This window comes from Leptidea sinapis, chromosome 26, assembly GCF_905404315.1.
Source record: "Leptidea sinapis chromosome 26, ilLepSina1.1, whole genome shotgun sequence".
NCBI classification, from domain to species: Eukaryota; Metazoa; Arthropoda; class Insecta; order Lepidoptera; family Pieridae; genus Leptidea; species Leptidea sinapis.
The window spans coordinates 4600009-4615935 of record NC_066290.1 but is presented as its reverse complement, the minus strand read 5'-3'; the positions used below and the strand labels follow the sequence as shown (position 1 = coordinate 4615935).

The 15927-nt window shown below is 35.9% G+C and overlaps 1 protein-coding gene across 1 annotated transcript; it reads left to right on the top strand.

Annotated features, from left to right (window-relative positions):
* The first annotated feature begins 669 nt into the window (after positions 1-669).
* On the top strand, positions 670-15663 carry LOC126972412 (zinc finger protein 354B-like). The gene is made up of 5 exons (XM_050819129.1): positions 670-858; positions 11135-11867; positions 12243-12437; positions 14182-14433; positions 15067-15663. Exons 2-5 carry the CDS (start codon positions 11211-11213, stop codon positions 15238-15240), a joined length of 1278 nt encoding a protein of 425 aa, XP_050675086.1. The 5' UTR covers positions 670-858; positions 11135-11210; the 3' UTR covers positions 15241-15663.
* Positions 15664-15927: the final 264 nt, after the last annotated feature.

Here is a 15927-nt window from a genome sequence, read left to right as displayed (position 1 = left end):
AACAGATTATAACAGATTAGCGTGAGGGTAGGTCATTGCCATGTCCATAACATTATCGAAAGTGCGCCAAGGATAAAGTTTCTTTACATGTCGAGTACCGGATATTTTCACAAACTAAGTCCAAAACGTATTCGTAATTCACGGCCTTTCCATCATTAACGTTAGTTCGTTACCTCGGAATTTTGTTAGTTGTTCAGGTGTAGGCGTGTTAAATTAAAACACATAAACGTTCACATTTACCAGTACCAGTGGGAAGCTAGCATAAGCACAACACCTTTTTCGGCCATAAAGCTGTAATGTGTAAGAATTATTGTGTTTCGGTCTGAAGGGCCCCGTAGCTACTGAAATTACTAGGAAAATGAGAGCTAAAAATCTTGTCTCAAGGCGACGAGTGCAATTTTAGTACCACTCAGAATTTTTGGTTTTTTTCAGAATTCTGTGTGGCACTGCATTGTAATGGGCAGGGCATATCAATTGTCTTCAGCTGAACGTCCTACTCGTCTCGACACTTATTGTCACAAAAAAGGAACATTTATTAAATAGGTAAAATAAAGTATTCTAAAATGGAGCCCCCTGTGTGAGGGTTGGGGCGGCTCGTGCCAACCGCACGCGCCGTAGAGCACCCTGTAGTCACCCGGACCCGTCACTCGTCAGTCCTGAGCCGACCGTTCCCGAAGGCGGTCGTCGCGCACCCCTAACTAACATCGACAAACTTTTCAAACTCAACTTTCACCGTAACCGAGTTTCATTGAATTCAACTCTGTGGCTTCGCGAAGCTTCTAGTATTTTTGAGAAGTAGTTTCTTCGAGCTGGACGTCACCGGGGGTGCCGGCTTAGTCAGCTGAGGACCACTAAAAGGTGAGTCATAATTTTTTCGCCATAGTAACACCCTACGCACCTGTGTTTTGAAAGGGTTCAGTTTTATTAAGGTTCTAGAATTATGCCCGCTACTCAGACAAGTCGAATAACCGAAGTCTTTTGTTTGGGCGAAATAAATCATGCTTCTCCAAAATCCTAGAAATTTAAATAAAAAATTAAAAACGTTTAATCAGTAAATGGAAAGGCTTCAGCCACTGTTTTAAATCAAAATTTACAGCTATAAATTATACACAATAATATATTAAAAACTAAACATTTATTAAATAAGAAAATTTAACTTTGTCATACTTTTAACACCGAGGTTATTTTGTCTGTTTCCACACATAATAAATAATACAGGTAATAAAACTGTAAACTGTTTCTATCTCTACATTTAACATTACCAAAAAATTTGTAAAATAAACTAATTTAAAGTTGTTATACTTATAACATAGAGACATTTTTTCTGTTTGTCTGTGTTTCAATAAATATTTTTTAAGCATTTTTATAAATCCAAGCAAAAGGGCTTCCTTTCAGGTTCGCAGAACCTTTCTTAGGGTAGATTCTTCTATCAATCGGATAAGAATTCTTTTTTTTATGGAAAATGAGGACAAACAAGCGTACGGGTCACGTGGTGTTAAGTGATCACCGCCGCCCACATTCTCCTGCAACACCAGAGGAATCACGGGAGCGTTGCCGACCTATAAGGAAGGCGTACGCGCTTCTTTCGAAGATACCTATGTCGTATCGTCCCGGAAACACCGCACAAGGAAGCTCATTCCACAGCTTTGTAGTACGAAGAAGAAAGCTCCTTGAAACTCCCCCTGTGGAGGACCGCTATCCAGATGGTGGGCATGATATCCTAATTTGTGGCGTGTCGTGCGAAGATGGAATTCGGCGGCAGGAATCAGGTGAAACAGCTCTTCAGAATACTCCCCGTGACAAATGCGGTAGAAGACATACAATGTTGAGACGACTCTACGCAACGCCAAGTGCTCCAGCCGTTCACAGAGCACTGGGTCCCCGACAATTCGAGCCTTGGGGCACTCCAGCGTTCACGGGCTTCGGGTTCGAGCAATAACCGTTGACAACGACCTGTATACACGATCGAAGGCCTTCGCTATATCCAGGCTAACTGCCAGGCCTTCCCCCTTGTTTTCAATAGTTATATATATCTATATGTTAGGTATACCAGAAGATCACCTGCCGACCGACCATGGCGAAATCCGTACTGTCGGTCGTTGATCAACTGGTGACCTTCAAGGTTTCCCAAGAGCTGGCGGTTAATTATGCTCTCCATAATTGTGGAGAGCAGGGATGTAATAGCAATAGGCCTGTAGTTTGCCGGATCCGAACTGTCTCCGTTCTTTGGGATCGGATGGACATGGGCTGACTTCCATAAGTTAGGGACTCCCTTTTTGAATAAGAGTTCTTCTGACATATTATGAAATCATAAATAATTAAGTAAAGTAATCTAAAGGGTATTAATATTATTAAGCCAACTAAAATATAGGGAGTGCGCCCTTAACTTACACACAATATTCATGAAACAAGTTCATCACTTGTTATAGTTACAAGCGGTCGGGGGCGCTCATCTAGGAAACGGCTAAACCGATTAGAATGTCGTTTTCATTGATGTTGTGTGGCAAGTATTCCGTAATATTTAGTCTTATTTTTTATTTTGGTATATAAACTCATACCAATCAGGTCATTAACCGACTTTGCAAAGGAGGAGGTTCTCTATTCGATTGGTATTTTTTTTGTTATGTATGTACACCGATTACTCTGAGATTTATGATCCGATTTACGTAATTCTTCTTAAGTTTGATGCGGAATATTTTTCGTTTGGTCCAATAAAAATTTGAATTAGTTTAACTATTCATTTTATGAATATATTTGTTAACGTGGATGATGTTGTTATAGTTATTGTATTGTATAGTGTATTTTAATGAGCTTTCATTTAGTTCGATTACATATTATTATTAGAAACCCGTTTGCCGTTAAGTGAGTCTTAGTCTACCTGTCATTCATAGCTAACAAACGTTATTCACGATATTTCAGTGTTTCACAAAAAAATTAAATAGGGGATCTACATTGTTAGATTAGATTAGTGTACAAGCACAAGTTTACCTGATTAATGACACTAAAAAGTAAAAAAATAAAAAAAAATACGCTTAAAAAACCCGATTTACAAAACTCTAAAGTATAAAATAACTTTATAGAGATTTAATTTAATACACCTCTTATGCAAATCTTACACCTATCTATCTATATAAAAATGAATTGCTGTTCGTTAGTCTCGCTAAAACTCGAGAACGGCTGAACCGATTTGGCTAATTTTGGTCTTGAATTATTTGACGAAGTCCAGGGAAGGTTTAAAAGGAATTTTCAATAAATAGGAAAATTGCTAAATTAAATAAAAACAACAAATTTGTTTTTCCTTTGATGTGTCCATACATAATTTCTATTAGAGAATTTATTGACGCACGGTTTGACAGTTCTGCTGTGAAACAATTTCATCGCGACAGCAGGGTGCATATTTTACGAAGTAATTTTTGATGTTATGATATATTATTGACAAATCCATATAAAAACATTATTTTATTTATTATATACAGAACAACGTCTGTCGGGTCAGCTAGTCTTTAATATTAATAAAATACTATTATTTGTATGTGCTACCTATTGATAGGTTTGAAGTCTAGTCTAGCCAAATTTAATTTAAATGTCATGATAAATTTGTAATGTGTATAGTCTCAAAAAATGTAAAAAAGGCATTTTAATCCTACAAAAATTAGGTACTTTAGTATAAGTATATACTTTACAAGCAAAACGAACTTTTCCACTGAATTCCACGATCAAATATACTGAAGCGTTTTTGGTACACTCACAAGCGTAATACATTACTGTTTTTTTTAATGGAATAGGAGGACAAACGAGCGTACGGGTCACCTGGTGTTAAGTGATCACCGCCGCCCACATTCTCTTGCAACACCAGAGGAATCACAAGAGCGTTGCCGGCCTTTAAGGAAGGTTTACGCGCTTTTTTTGAAGGTACCCATGTCGTATCGTCCCGGAAACACCGCACAAGGAAGATCATTCCACAGCTCTGTAGTACGAGGAAGAAAGTTCCTTGAAAACCGCACTGTGGAGGACCGCCACACATCCAGATGGTGGGGATGATATCCTAATTTGTGGCGTGTCGTGCGAAGGTGGAATATAATATGATAAGTTTAGCGTTCATTAAATATCTCACACATACATGAGACAAGTTGTAATTTTCCAAACTGTAGTGCTTAACAACTTTAAGTTGTTAAAGCAGGAAGGCTTTTGAAGTAAAGTATGAGATTTCTTGAGAACAGGAAGTTATATAAGTTTAAGAAGCCTTTCATATTATATACATTTGGAGTCTTTTGTGTGGTTTTAGTTTCGAAATCTAAGTATCTTTATCAGCTGGACCACCTTTTTTTTAAGATGAGGTAGCGATCGGATCAATTATAGTCACATTTTTTTTTTGGTAAAATAGTATTTTTAGAGTTCCGTCACTTTGTTGGCCATCCGTCTTTCTGTCAAGAACCCTTATCTGGGGATCGCATGGAGGAATCGAGTTGAAATTAAAACAAATTACTCACATCTGTACATTCTTTCAAAGCTGTGAAAATCTTCAAAGTAAACAACAAACGTATATTGCGACATTCTAAAGGGAATAAAAATTTATGGGGTATTTTTCATTGAACTATGAAATTTGGCAAGTAATGCCGTCTTATACTAAACGTATAGGGAAAGGTCTGAAAACTATCTATTTATTCACAAATAAAATTTGATTCACGACCTCCGGCGTTCCGTGCCGGTGCTCTAACTAACTGAGCCAACCGTTCCAGTTGTCCCTCGTACTCGAGTCCCGCATCGTTCATAAAATTTTGTTTTTCAAACTTTATTTGTGAATACTGGGTCTCGAAATCTCGAGCGATTGCCAATTTCGTGGTCATCTGGAAGGCAAAGCCAAATTGGCTTCAAAGAAACTGGGCGTCATTAATAGAGCACGGCAATACTTCAAGCCGGCCCACATACTAGCGCTCTACAAAGCGCAGGTCCGGCCACACATGGAGTATTGCTGTCATCTCTGGTCTGGCGCACCCCAGTATCAGCTTGATCCATTTGACCGCGTGCAACGTAGAGCAGCTCGAATTGTCGGGGACTCAGTGCTCTGTGAACGGCTGGATCTCTTGGCGTTGCGTAGAGACGTCGCTTCATTGTGTGTCTTCTACCGCATTTATCACGGGGAGTGTTCCGAAGAGCTGTTTAACCTGATTCCTGCCGCTGAATTCCACCTTCGCACGACACGCCACAAGTTAGGATATCATCCTCACCATCTGGATGTGTGGCGGTCCTCCACAGTGCAGTTTTCAAGGAGCTTTCTTCCACGCACTACGAAGCTGTGGAATGAGCTTCCTTGTGCGGTGTTTCAGGGACGATACGACATGGGTACCTTCAAAAAAAGCGCGTACACCTTCCTTAAAGGCCGGCAACGCTCCTGTGATTCCTCCGGTGTTGGAAGAGATTGTGGGCGGCGGTGATCACTTAACAACTTAACAACCCGTACGCTAGTTTGTCCTCCTATTCCATAAAAAAAAAATCTTAGAAGTGAGTGTTATCACTTAAAAAAGGTAACAAATTATCCATTTATTATTAAATCTTAAAAATACAGGCTCTTTAATATGCAAGGAACGGCAACGGTTCAAATTATGAATGAAAGTAACCGTATGATATAATATAAGCCCTTTCATACGATACCCAATACCCCCCGATATTAACTACTTTATGTTTTCGATTTATGATGAAAAAAAAACCTTTTCCCTTTTATTATGTACGGAACCGTCTGTTGTCCAGTTTGTTCTATCTTTAATTAAATAACTATATATTGGTCAGATTATAAATACACGTGTAACAGCTCGTCAATATTGGATAATACCCGGTGTTAATAATTATAACCCGTTCTAATATAAAATGTATACAATTCACGCCTAGCATTTGGCTTAATTCACGCTCTTCAAATTTGAGGCGATAATAACAGGATTAGGTAATTATTAAGGGCTTGGGTGTGATTTAAATATTAGCTTTTATAATTACATACTATTTGAGACGATACCTTTAAATGACATCTACTTAATTATTATTATTTGACGAACTGTATAGCCGAGCGGTTAGCGATCCTACCTACTAAGCTAGAGGTCCCGGGTTCGAATCCCGGTAGGTGCAAGCATTTATATGATGAATATGGATGTTTATTTCCGAGTCGTGGATGTATTTATGTATGTTTATATGAATTTATGTATGTTTAAGTAAGTATATTGTATTAAATATGTCATTGTCTTTTTTGCATTGTCATTTGTCATTTGGGGCAAGATAATTTGCGTAAAAAGTGTGTCAATATTATTATAAAAAAAAATATACATAAATACATAATACTTCACTACTGTACTAAGAACATCGTAGATATCACAGAGTGGGGTTAAAATAATTATAATAGCTTGTAAATAATCGTTTCCGCAGTCGATTAGATTCTTATATTATTGCTAGATCTTCGTGTACGCCTCGACTAGATACCACGCTACCTACAAACAACAGGTCTGTGAACGCGGGGCAACATAATATCGTCATACATAAATCTTATTTCGTGAATTCTTTTTAAAACAGTTTCACTTCGCCAAAAGACATTTTACTTCGCATATAAAAAAAATAAAAAAGAATCGATACTTGCAGATTGCTTGCAACGAGACTATCATAATATATCATAGATCCTGAAGATCCTGGGTAAGGGTAAAGGGATACACTATTTCTATTACTGCATTTCTATCGGTCCTTGATTATTGTGCAAAGTTTCAAATTAGTCTGACACTGCGGAGGTAAAAATTACGTTCAAACATAACGTGACATATAAACATACATACATACCAAGCTTATAAAAGTGCCACAGAGTATTCAAATTCAAATATTTTTATTCAAAATAGGATTTAAAATCACTTATTGAACGTCAAAAACTACCACCCATTCAAAAGAGACTGCCTCAGACCTGAGAAGAATGGGCGCAAGAAACTCAGCGGGCTTTTTTTATATAAAATATGGATTACAATGTGATATCGTACAATAAACATTTATAATTAAGGGAGCCTGAGGGTGTTCGCTTTATTCCCAGTCCGTGGTGTCATTAAGAAAATCGTTTATGCTATAATAACCTTTCCCACACAAACGTTTTTTAACAATTCTTTTAAATTTCGTAACACATTTGTTTTGTACATTTTCTGGGATCATATTGTAGAAGCATAAACATCGCCCAAAAAAAGACTTACTGACTCGAACCAACCGAGTAGTAGGCATAACAAGTTTATGTTTGTTCCTCGTGTTAACATTATGAATGTTTCTAGAGAATTCCTCAATGTGCTTATGAACATATAGAACATTATCAAAAATGTATTGAGAAGCAACAGTCAAAATGTTTATTTCTTTAAATTTTTCTCTTAATGATTCTTCAGGACCTAGGTTATAAATCGCGCGAATAGCCCTCTTCTGCAGCACAAAGATGGTATTAATATCGGCCGCACTGCCCCATAACAATATACTTTTAATTAATTATATTTTAGGTATTTGATAAGAGTATGAAGTTCCACGTCAATTCACTTTTTATAATTTTTTATTTTATTTTTAAAATCACGTTTAAAGAATCTGAAATACACAGATAAACATTCAAAGTTAATACAAGCGTTTTAATGCATCGTTTTTAATTACTTTATTTATAATTATTTGGTAATACAAATGTTTAGTGGTAAATTAATTTAGGTTTAATTTATGAAACTGAAACTTTATGTAATCTGAAACTATTTATAAAGCATTGGTGATAAAAAATGAGTCAATTCGACATTAATATCAAGGAATACTCGCCTAGGTTCCAAGTTACGCACTTTCAAACCTTACTAGTAACTTATTCCGGGGGATGAGAGCCTGTGCCTCCTCGGAGACGCCCACTTCAGATCACTTCTGCTGACACCTCCCACTGCGTAGACACGCCCAGTACTAATAATTATATTTCAACAAAATAATATTTATCCAAAAATATTATCACTAACTTGACTTCTTCGAAAACATGGTTATGTTAATATAATACTTGGTAATTATTACTAATTATTATAATACAGAAAGAACAATAATTACTAGTTTCATTATTATTATTATTATTACGTAATAAAATGGTGTTTTAAATTATATATGATATTAACTTTAATATTATAAAAATATAATATCCATTGATTTCTTGAGTGGTTGGTATTCTTATACCCTAATGAGTTTAATCATTCTAATTGTTTATAACAATAGCCAAATAATAAAATAGATAACCGAATTAGTTACCTAGGTCTTTTGTTTATGCTCTTAAAACATGATCTCAGAAAATGTTCAAGACAAAACGGGTTACTATGACATAAATGACTTTCTTAATAATATCACAGATTGGGAATAAATAGTGTCTGACAGTAACGAAATTTTATTTGAAAAAAAGAATCCTGCTCAGTTCCTTGCGCCCGATCATATATTAATGGATAGCTAGATTTTGACTTTCAATTAGTGTTTTAAAATCTATATTTAATAATATTTTTTATATTAATCATAAAAGTATGAATGAAATAATTTGATTCGTGTTTGACATAAAATCCGAACTGAAAGGATCTTAGATTATAGATCGTATATTGAAAGTAGCTGTTATTGAGAACAACTGTTTATATTTGTTCAAGATCCAGATCTTAAACCGCCTTGATGTTCAAAGTAACATTAATCCATGTTTGTGACCATCAATGATTGACAACATAAGTCTACTTCACTAAAGGGACATTTCATCCCCGTTCTCCAGATCGCTCCCACGCTCTCTCCCTTTGTTGCGACCCTCGCAATACGGATCCCTTTTTACTACAAACTTTTTATTCTGGTTTAGAGTAAATAGTATGAATAAGTAATGTTTTAATGGTCGTGTTATAGGTGCTGTGTTACCGGATAAACATACAAGTCGCGTGGGATTGAATATTTTCTATTATAATACTAATATAAAAATATCATATTATTCTTAATATATGTTACCGGCCAAACTCGATTTTAGGGCAAACTAGTATTTCCTAGGCCGAATTAGTTCAGCCTTTAGAGATTGGATAAGCCGGTAAAGACTAGGTTAAACTTGTTTCTACTATCAGCCTTTCGACAAACCCGTTTACCCTAGGGACTAGGGTGAACCGTTGAGCCTTATAGGTATAAGAAAACCTAATATAGGATAAACTAGTTTAGCCTAGTCTATACTAGTTAGTAGCCACGTCCTTATATGAGAAGAACAAGTATTAGCCGGCACCGGTTTGTTTCTATCGCGTGGAGGATGAACTGGTTTGGCTTAGGAAAAACTAGTTTGTTCTAAAATCGGGTTTGTCTGGTAACATATATTATTTATTATCTAGCGGGTCGTTTCGAAAAATACACGTTTACACGTTTCGATACACTGACACAGGAATAGCTCACGAGCTGACCTAACCTGAACAGAACACGTCCGTAGTTTAACAAAATAATAATAAGCAAGTTAGTATACATTGCAATAATTTGCCGAGTTCTTGTTATCAATTTTTTTTTATCACCAGCAACATTCCTCCATATTTATATTATGTTTTATATTAATTGAAGGCCTTGTTGTGCTCTTAATGCCATGTATAAACATTTAATTTTTAATCATGATCCCAGAAAACATACAAAACAAATTTGTTACGAAGTTCACAACAATTTTTACAAACTTTTACTGGTTACTATAACGTAAATAACTTTCTGAAACATACACCAGATTGGAAAAGGAGCAATGTCCTATAACTAGTGTTGATCAATCATAAGCTAACTTAAACTTAATTGTATTAATGAGTTTACAATTTATATAATTAATTATAGTGGCATTATTCAAAGATGCCTAAGATCAAGACGAAACAGTTCAAATAAAAGCCACAAAGTTTCGTGCAAAAATATAAAGAGAAATAAATGTTGAAGAGATTGTTACAATCAACTTAATGGTTCACTCATTCACTCGGCAATCACTAGAGGTGACACATTCTCTTTGTATTTCTTAAACAATATTACTACGAAAACTCTACATCTATTCGCTTACATTTATTTTTTCCTTTTCGAAAATTTATTTACTTTATTGTTAAAATATAACTGTAAAGATTTTCACTATATTAAAAATATTTTAGGCATTTTTTGCATGTGGCATAGTTAAGTTTTAAAATTAAGATTCAAGTTTGCGTGTTAGCAACAAAATATCAAGTCGTATCACCGCTCTTCATCAAAAATCTCCATAATGGATCGCCTAGTATCGTAGTACTCTACACTTTCGGGTCTCTAAACCTACTCTAATCTAATCCATTTTTTGATTAGAAAAAAAAACAGACGAGCAAGACCTTCAACTGATGCCAAGTGATACGCCCTGCCCGATACAATGCAATGCCCGGTACACCACAGGTTTATTGTAAAACCCAAAATCTAAGCGCTATGCTCAACATTCTGAGACATACGATATTATCTCATTAAACGATTAATTTACGCCGAAACACAATAACGCTTGCACATTACTGCTTCACCAAAGAAAGACGCCTCCATCCACCAACCTAGCCTGACTCCTGTGGTCAGTTCCACTTTCGCAGGACACGCTTCAAACAAACCCCTTCGAAAAAAGTGGATTGCTAGTGTCTGGTAATAATATTATGTATTTGTACTGTTCAATAAAAAAAACCTTAAGCCTTACATCTGGATGTGTGGCGTTCATCTACAGTACGTTTTTCAAGGAGGTTCCTACCAAATTCTGCTAAACAGAGAATAAGTTAGAATAAATCTTTGAAGTAACCTGGGCCGCGGCGATCACTTACCATTAGGTGATCCGTACGCATGTTTGTTCTCCTCCTCCATAAAAAGCTTCTTGTTCAGTGACGAGCAATGTAATTCTTGGTCACGATACTAACACGTTCATAAAGTTATCTCTATATTATGTTTTACTTTAGTTTCTCTCAGATTCAGGGAGAAATATGTAGTCATGGTATTGTAAATATAGTAATAAAATTTGTTTTGTTTGAATATAATTCACTCAGGAAGTAATTATTATTGGATGTCAGTCAGACTATCATTACTACCCTCTGACGTCTCCTCACCAAAATAAAATTGATGATAAATTATTATTTATTAATAGATTATTTTACATATTCTATTACAGAGTTCGATGATCACTAAATAAGACAATTTCCAAAAGGAAAATATGGCTTCGTTTTGGCGCTGAATAAATCGTGAGCATGGAAGCAGCTTTGCCACATTTTCATCGCCTAGCTTCATCAAGATTCTACCATCAGTATGCAGCTCCTCAAGTCCGAGTCACCAGCAACTATTTACATGATCTCATTCCCCCTCAGCATCCTACACTACTCCAACAATATCTAGCTTACTACCATGAACCTTCCGTTCCTCTCGACCTCTCTGTCAAACAAACATCGCCTATTACTCCTCCGTGCACACCTCCACCTAGCCAGAAAAGAAAGACTTCAGATAATAGTAAAACAGAAAAACCTCCAAAGATATTTCGACATTTCGAAGATGACGAGACAAAAGATGACTTAACAAATAATATACTCAAAAGGAAATCTGACGATGAAAGTTCAAACGACAGCGACAGTCCAGAGGCTAAGAAAATAAAATTTACGAAAAAGTTTTTTGATGAACTTCGAACATGTCTTCCAAATGATGGTGAAAATTCGAAGAGTGAGAGAAGTTCACCAGAAATTGTGGAGATAAAAGATGTTGAAGAGCGTCCTAAAAAGCTATTGAAACCTCAGCATCCCTTGAAAAAAAGTAAAGCTGTAAGACGCCTGACTTTCGATGAAGACAAAACTTCACCAGTCTCTGGCACTATAATTCGAGATTTGGCTGAAGATGAAACATTAGTTGTGCGAAAGGTAAATTATAAACAGTTTAAATTCCCGTGCATAATTTGTAATATTTCTGTCGCGATAACAGCAAAGCTATAGAAACGGTTAATTAACAACTCTTACCATACTATTAGAGTAGGCCGCAAAGCGACTTTCCTTATCGTTGCAATTAAAAGCTATGAAATCGCGTATTGTGTTTTGTGTTTTGCGCTAATAACAGTTGTAAGGGCAAGCCGCCCCATTTACGTTTAGGGTAGCGTTTAGAGACATTTGGAACGGAATAAATCAGCGTTTTTAGATTTATCGTCACAGCTTTATCGCTGATTCAACGACAATAAATATTTAAGCGTTTGAAAGTTGATGTGAAATTTAAAATTTAAAAATTTATTTTTTAATTTTTAGGGAGATATTGACCCCGCTTTCAATGTCGTAGAAGTAACTGAAGAAGCTAAAGCGCTGATTGCTAGTATAGAAAATCGTCTCGGACGATATATATGTCGTTTGTGCAGGCGCTTATATAATGACGCATTTGCCCTAGCGCAGCATAGATGTTCCAGAATTGTCCACATTGAGTATCGCTGCCCGGAATGTGATAAGGTATTGCATTTTTATTAAATAGCTTATATTCCGTACGATAGCAACGAATTCACATTGAACTCACGTTAAACTAAGTTGGGGAGATTTGTAAATAATACGGCAAACCACAATTAATATTTGCGAGTAATAATGGCTGCCTCTACTAATTTATTTTCTTTCTTACAATGCAAAATAAGCAAATATAGTAAATTTTCAAAACACACATACTGATAGAGCGGGGTGTACTGTAACTCGAGTATGAATAGAAAGTAATACTGGACTACAGATTTGAGTTTCATAGTAGAGGTTCCAAATAGGAAGCGAACTCCACCCCATCCGTTAAAGGGATTGACCGTATTTAATATCAAACTTTTACGCATATGCATGTCTTGTGTGCTAACTTTACAACAGAGTACTAAACGGTGGTCTCATGCCGTAGCCTGTTGGAGCGAGGTTACATGCATAAAAATAAAGGGTTCCCCAAAAATATATGTCAATACATTTTGTAAATGAATAAAAAAAATCATTTTTTTTTTATAAATTTCACTCATTTGTTTTAAACACAAATCGTATTCAAAAGAAGGAACTATTCATGCCAACGTTAGGTTGACTTTGTCTATTTGGTTGGCAGGTATGATAGTTGTTTAATAAATGAACCTTGTATCTAAATAAAAATAATTTCAGTAAGAATACGCCCCATTGATAGTTTCTGCGTATGATTTTCTAAGTGAATTTATAGCATAGCCAGAAATTTGTCAGACGATAACCCATTCGCGATATATTTACTATCTGTTTTACCACCCAAAAATTTGACTACATCGCGACAATAATACAATGCAAAAAATATGTCAATAGTTATCATTTAGATCAACATGATAATTGATGGGGTGTAAATAGCTCTCGATATCGTATTTAACAATTATTATTACTTCACGATCGTAACATCATATCGATTGTGGGAAAAAATAACGGAAGGGTGGCGTTGTCAACACTTGGTACAATTTCCATGGGAATCATCTAAAATGTAGACAAATTATTGTTCACATTTGTTACACATTGTGTGACACGCACACGGACGTACATTGCTGATAATTATTATCTATTATAATGGTGCAACAATATTTAACAGAAGTACGAGAAACAATCAATTAATTATTGTATATGTGTGTATAGTCGTTTAAACATCGGGATATGATGATGGTAGGTTCTACCCATACATCATTGTATCGTTGTTTTATATTCGAGTGCCTTCTATACAAAAGAGGGGCAAACGGACAAGAATACACTAGATTGAAAATGGTGAGACAACTCCCCGTGGACAACCGCAAGATCAGAAAAGTAAAAAGAATGAAGTTAACCGGTATCGAATCTTTATTGATCAATATTTTAAATGAACACACACAAAAAAATAACCATATTTTGGTACGAAGTTTCTTCTGTTTTGTTATTATGAAATCTTGTACACTGTTGAGGTTGGTAACGCTCCTGTGATACCTCTGGTGTTACAATAAGGTGCGGCCAGCCGTGATCACTTACTATGACTTCGTTTGTACTTCTATTCCAAAAATAAATGAATGTACTTGCTGTATCGACTGACTCGCATCATATAATATGCTTTACTATTGGTCGTTTAGTTACGGGTGAAATTATATTATCACTGTTATGGCGCTTGTTTCAGCACCAGTTTAGTTTTATTACAATAAAGAACCAGAGTATCTATATAGAGTGGTTATGCAAAACTAAATAGAAAATATTTATCTTGAAGGTTTTCAACTGCCCAGCTAATCTGGCCTCTCATCGACGATGGCACAAGCCCCGGGTGCCTGGACCTGCTAAACGACGAGAACCGACCACATCAGAAACTGGACGGTTTTCCTGCGAAAGATGTGGAAAGCTATTCCGGAGGCAGGCGTATCTTCGAAAACATCTTCTAGCTCATGAACAGCCGGAAAGTGAAGCTGATAAGGAACCTTCAGCATTTCGCCAAGTCCACGTGGATTATGCTACATACCAACCGGTGAGATTTTATGGCAGATTATTCTTTTTTTTATGGAAAAGGAGGGCGTACATGTTACCTTATATTAAGTGATCATCGCCGCCCAAATTATCTTGCAACTAGAGGAATCACAGGAACGTTGCCAACCCATAAGGACAAGTTTTACGCGCTTTTTTTGAAGATAGCCATGTCGTGTCGTCCCGGAAACACCGCACTTTTTAGTACATGGAAGAAAATACCTTGAAACCGCACTCTGGAAGAACGCCACACATCCAGATGGTTTGGATGACATCCTAATTCGTGGCTTATCGCGAGAAGGTTCAATTCGGTGGCAGGAGTCAGATAACTCTTCGTCTCTCTGCTATTTTTTGAAGCAAACTATATTTTAGTAATTAACATTATGAGATTCAATTGAGATACGAACAAGATGATTGTGAAAAGGAACCTCATTTGTTAACAAATAAATCTTGTGCTGTTTTAAAACTGACGTGTTACTCTGTTGCCTTTGACTGTTCCTACCTATTTTTTATTATGCAGACAAAACAAAATGTAAGTAAATAAAACTTTTATTCCAATTACCTGCAACAACCAAACTAGATAATAGAAAATATGCCTCTTGTATATTACACGCATGTATTTATAATTATTTTATAGGATTCGATCTGTGATAACAAGTTCAATAACTTCTGGAACAAAATACCTGCGCCTCAACAAGAGGCGAGTTGGGATGACATGCCTGCTCGATGTGCTTCACACTGCAGTTCAGAAGATTCTAGAAGTTTAGACGTGACGGGCTCCGAGGACGAGGGCGGCGCCGGGGACGGCTGACGTCACATCCTGCGGCCAGTGCCGCGCTTTCCATATAGCATGCAATCTATGTATCCATATTCCAGACCGTATGGACATGATACTTCATTTTATTACTCGTAATTCATCGAAATCTAGTTCTGTGTTCGTGTGTGTAATAGTTTTAAGTACGTATGTATATATATTATGTTACGTCTTACCGAAATAGTATTAAAATATGTAAATATGATCTCCTACAGCACCATTCCAAATTTGAAATGTGGTTATGTCTAACATAATAATGCCACTTTTGTATGTATTATTTATTAATTAATTTTAATCACTCAATTTAGAAGTTATTGAATAGTTGGCTTGCAAACTTAAGGTACAAAGATTATTTCGACTTTCGTCGTGTGAATAAACTTACTCATCGGGTAGTATTAAGAAAAAAGCTTAAATTATAATCACTAAGTACGTAAAGTAATTAATAAATACTCAGCCTGCCTGTTTTTCTTAAGACTGGAAATTTTTATTTTATTTTTATGTTAAGCTTTCTACAAGTTTATTTTGTATTTAGGTCGGCTGGTTTCCATACATTTATAACTAGGTCACGTGTCAAATATATATCTATATCTAATGCAGACCATTTTTATTATGTTAAAAACTGATGTAGTATTCTTAAATAGTTCGTAAGGGCCATCAATCGATATGAAGGTATATTTTTAGATA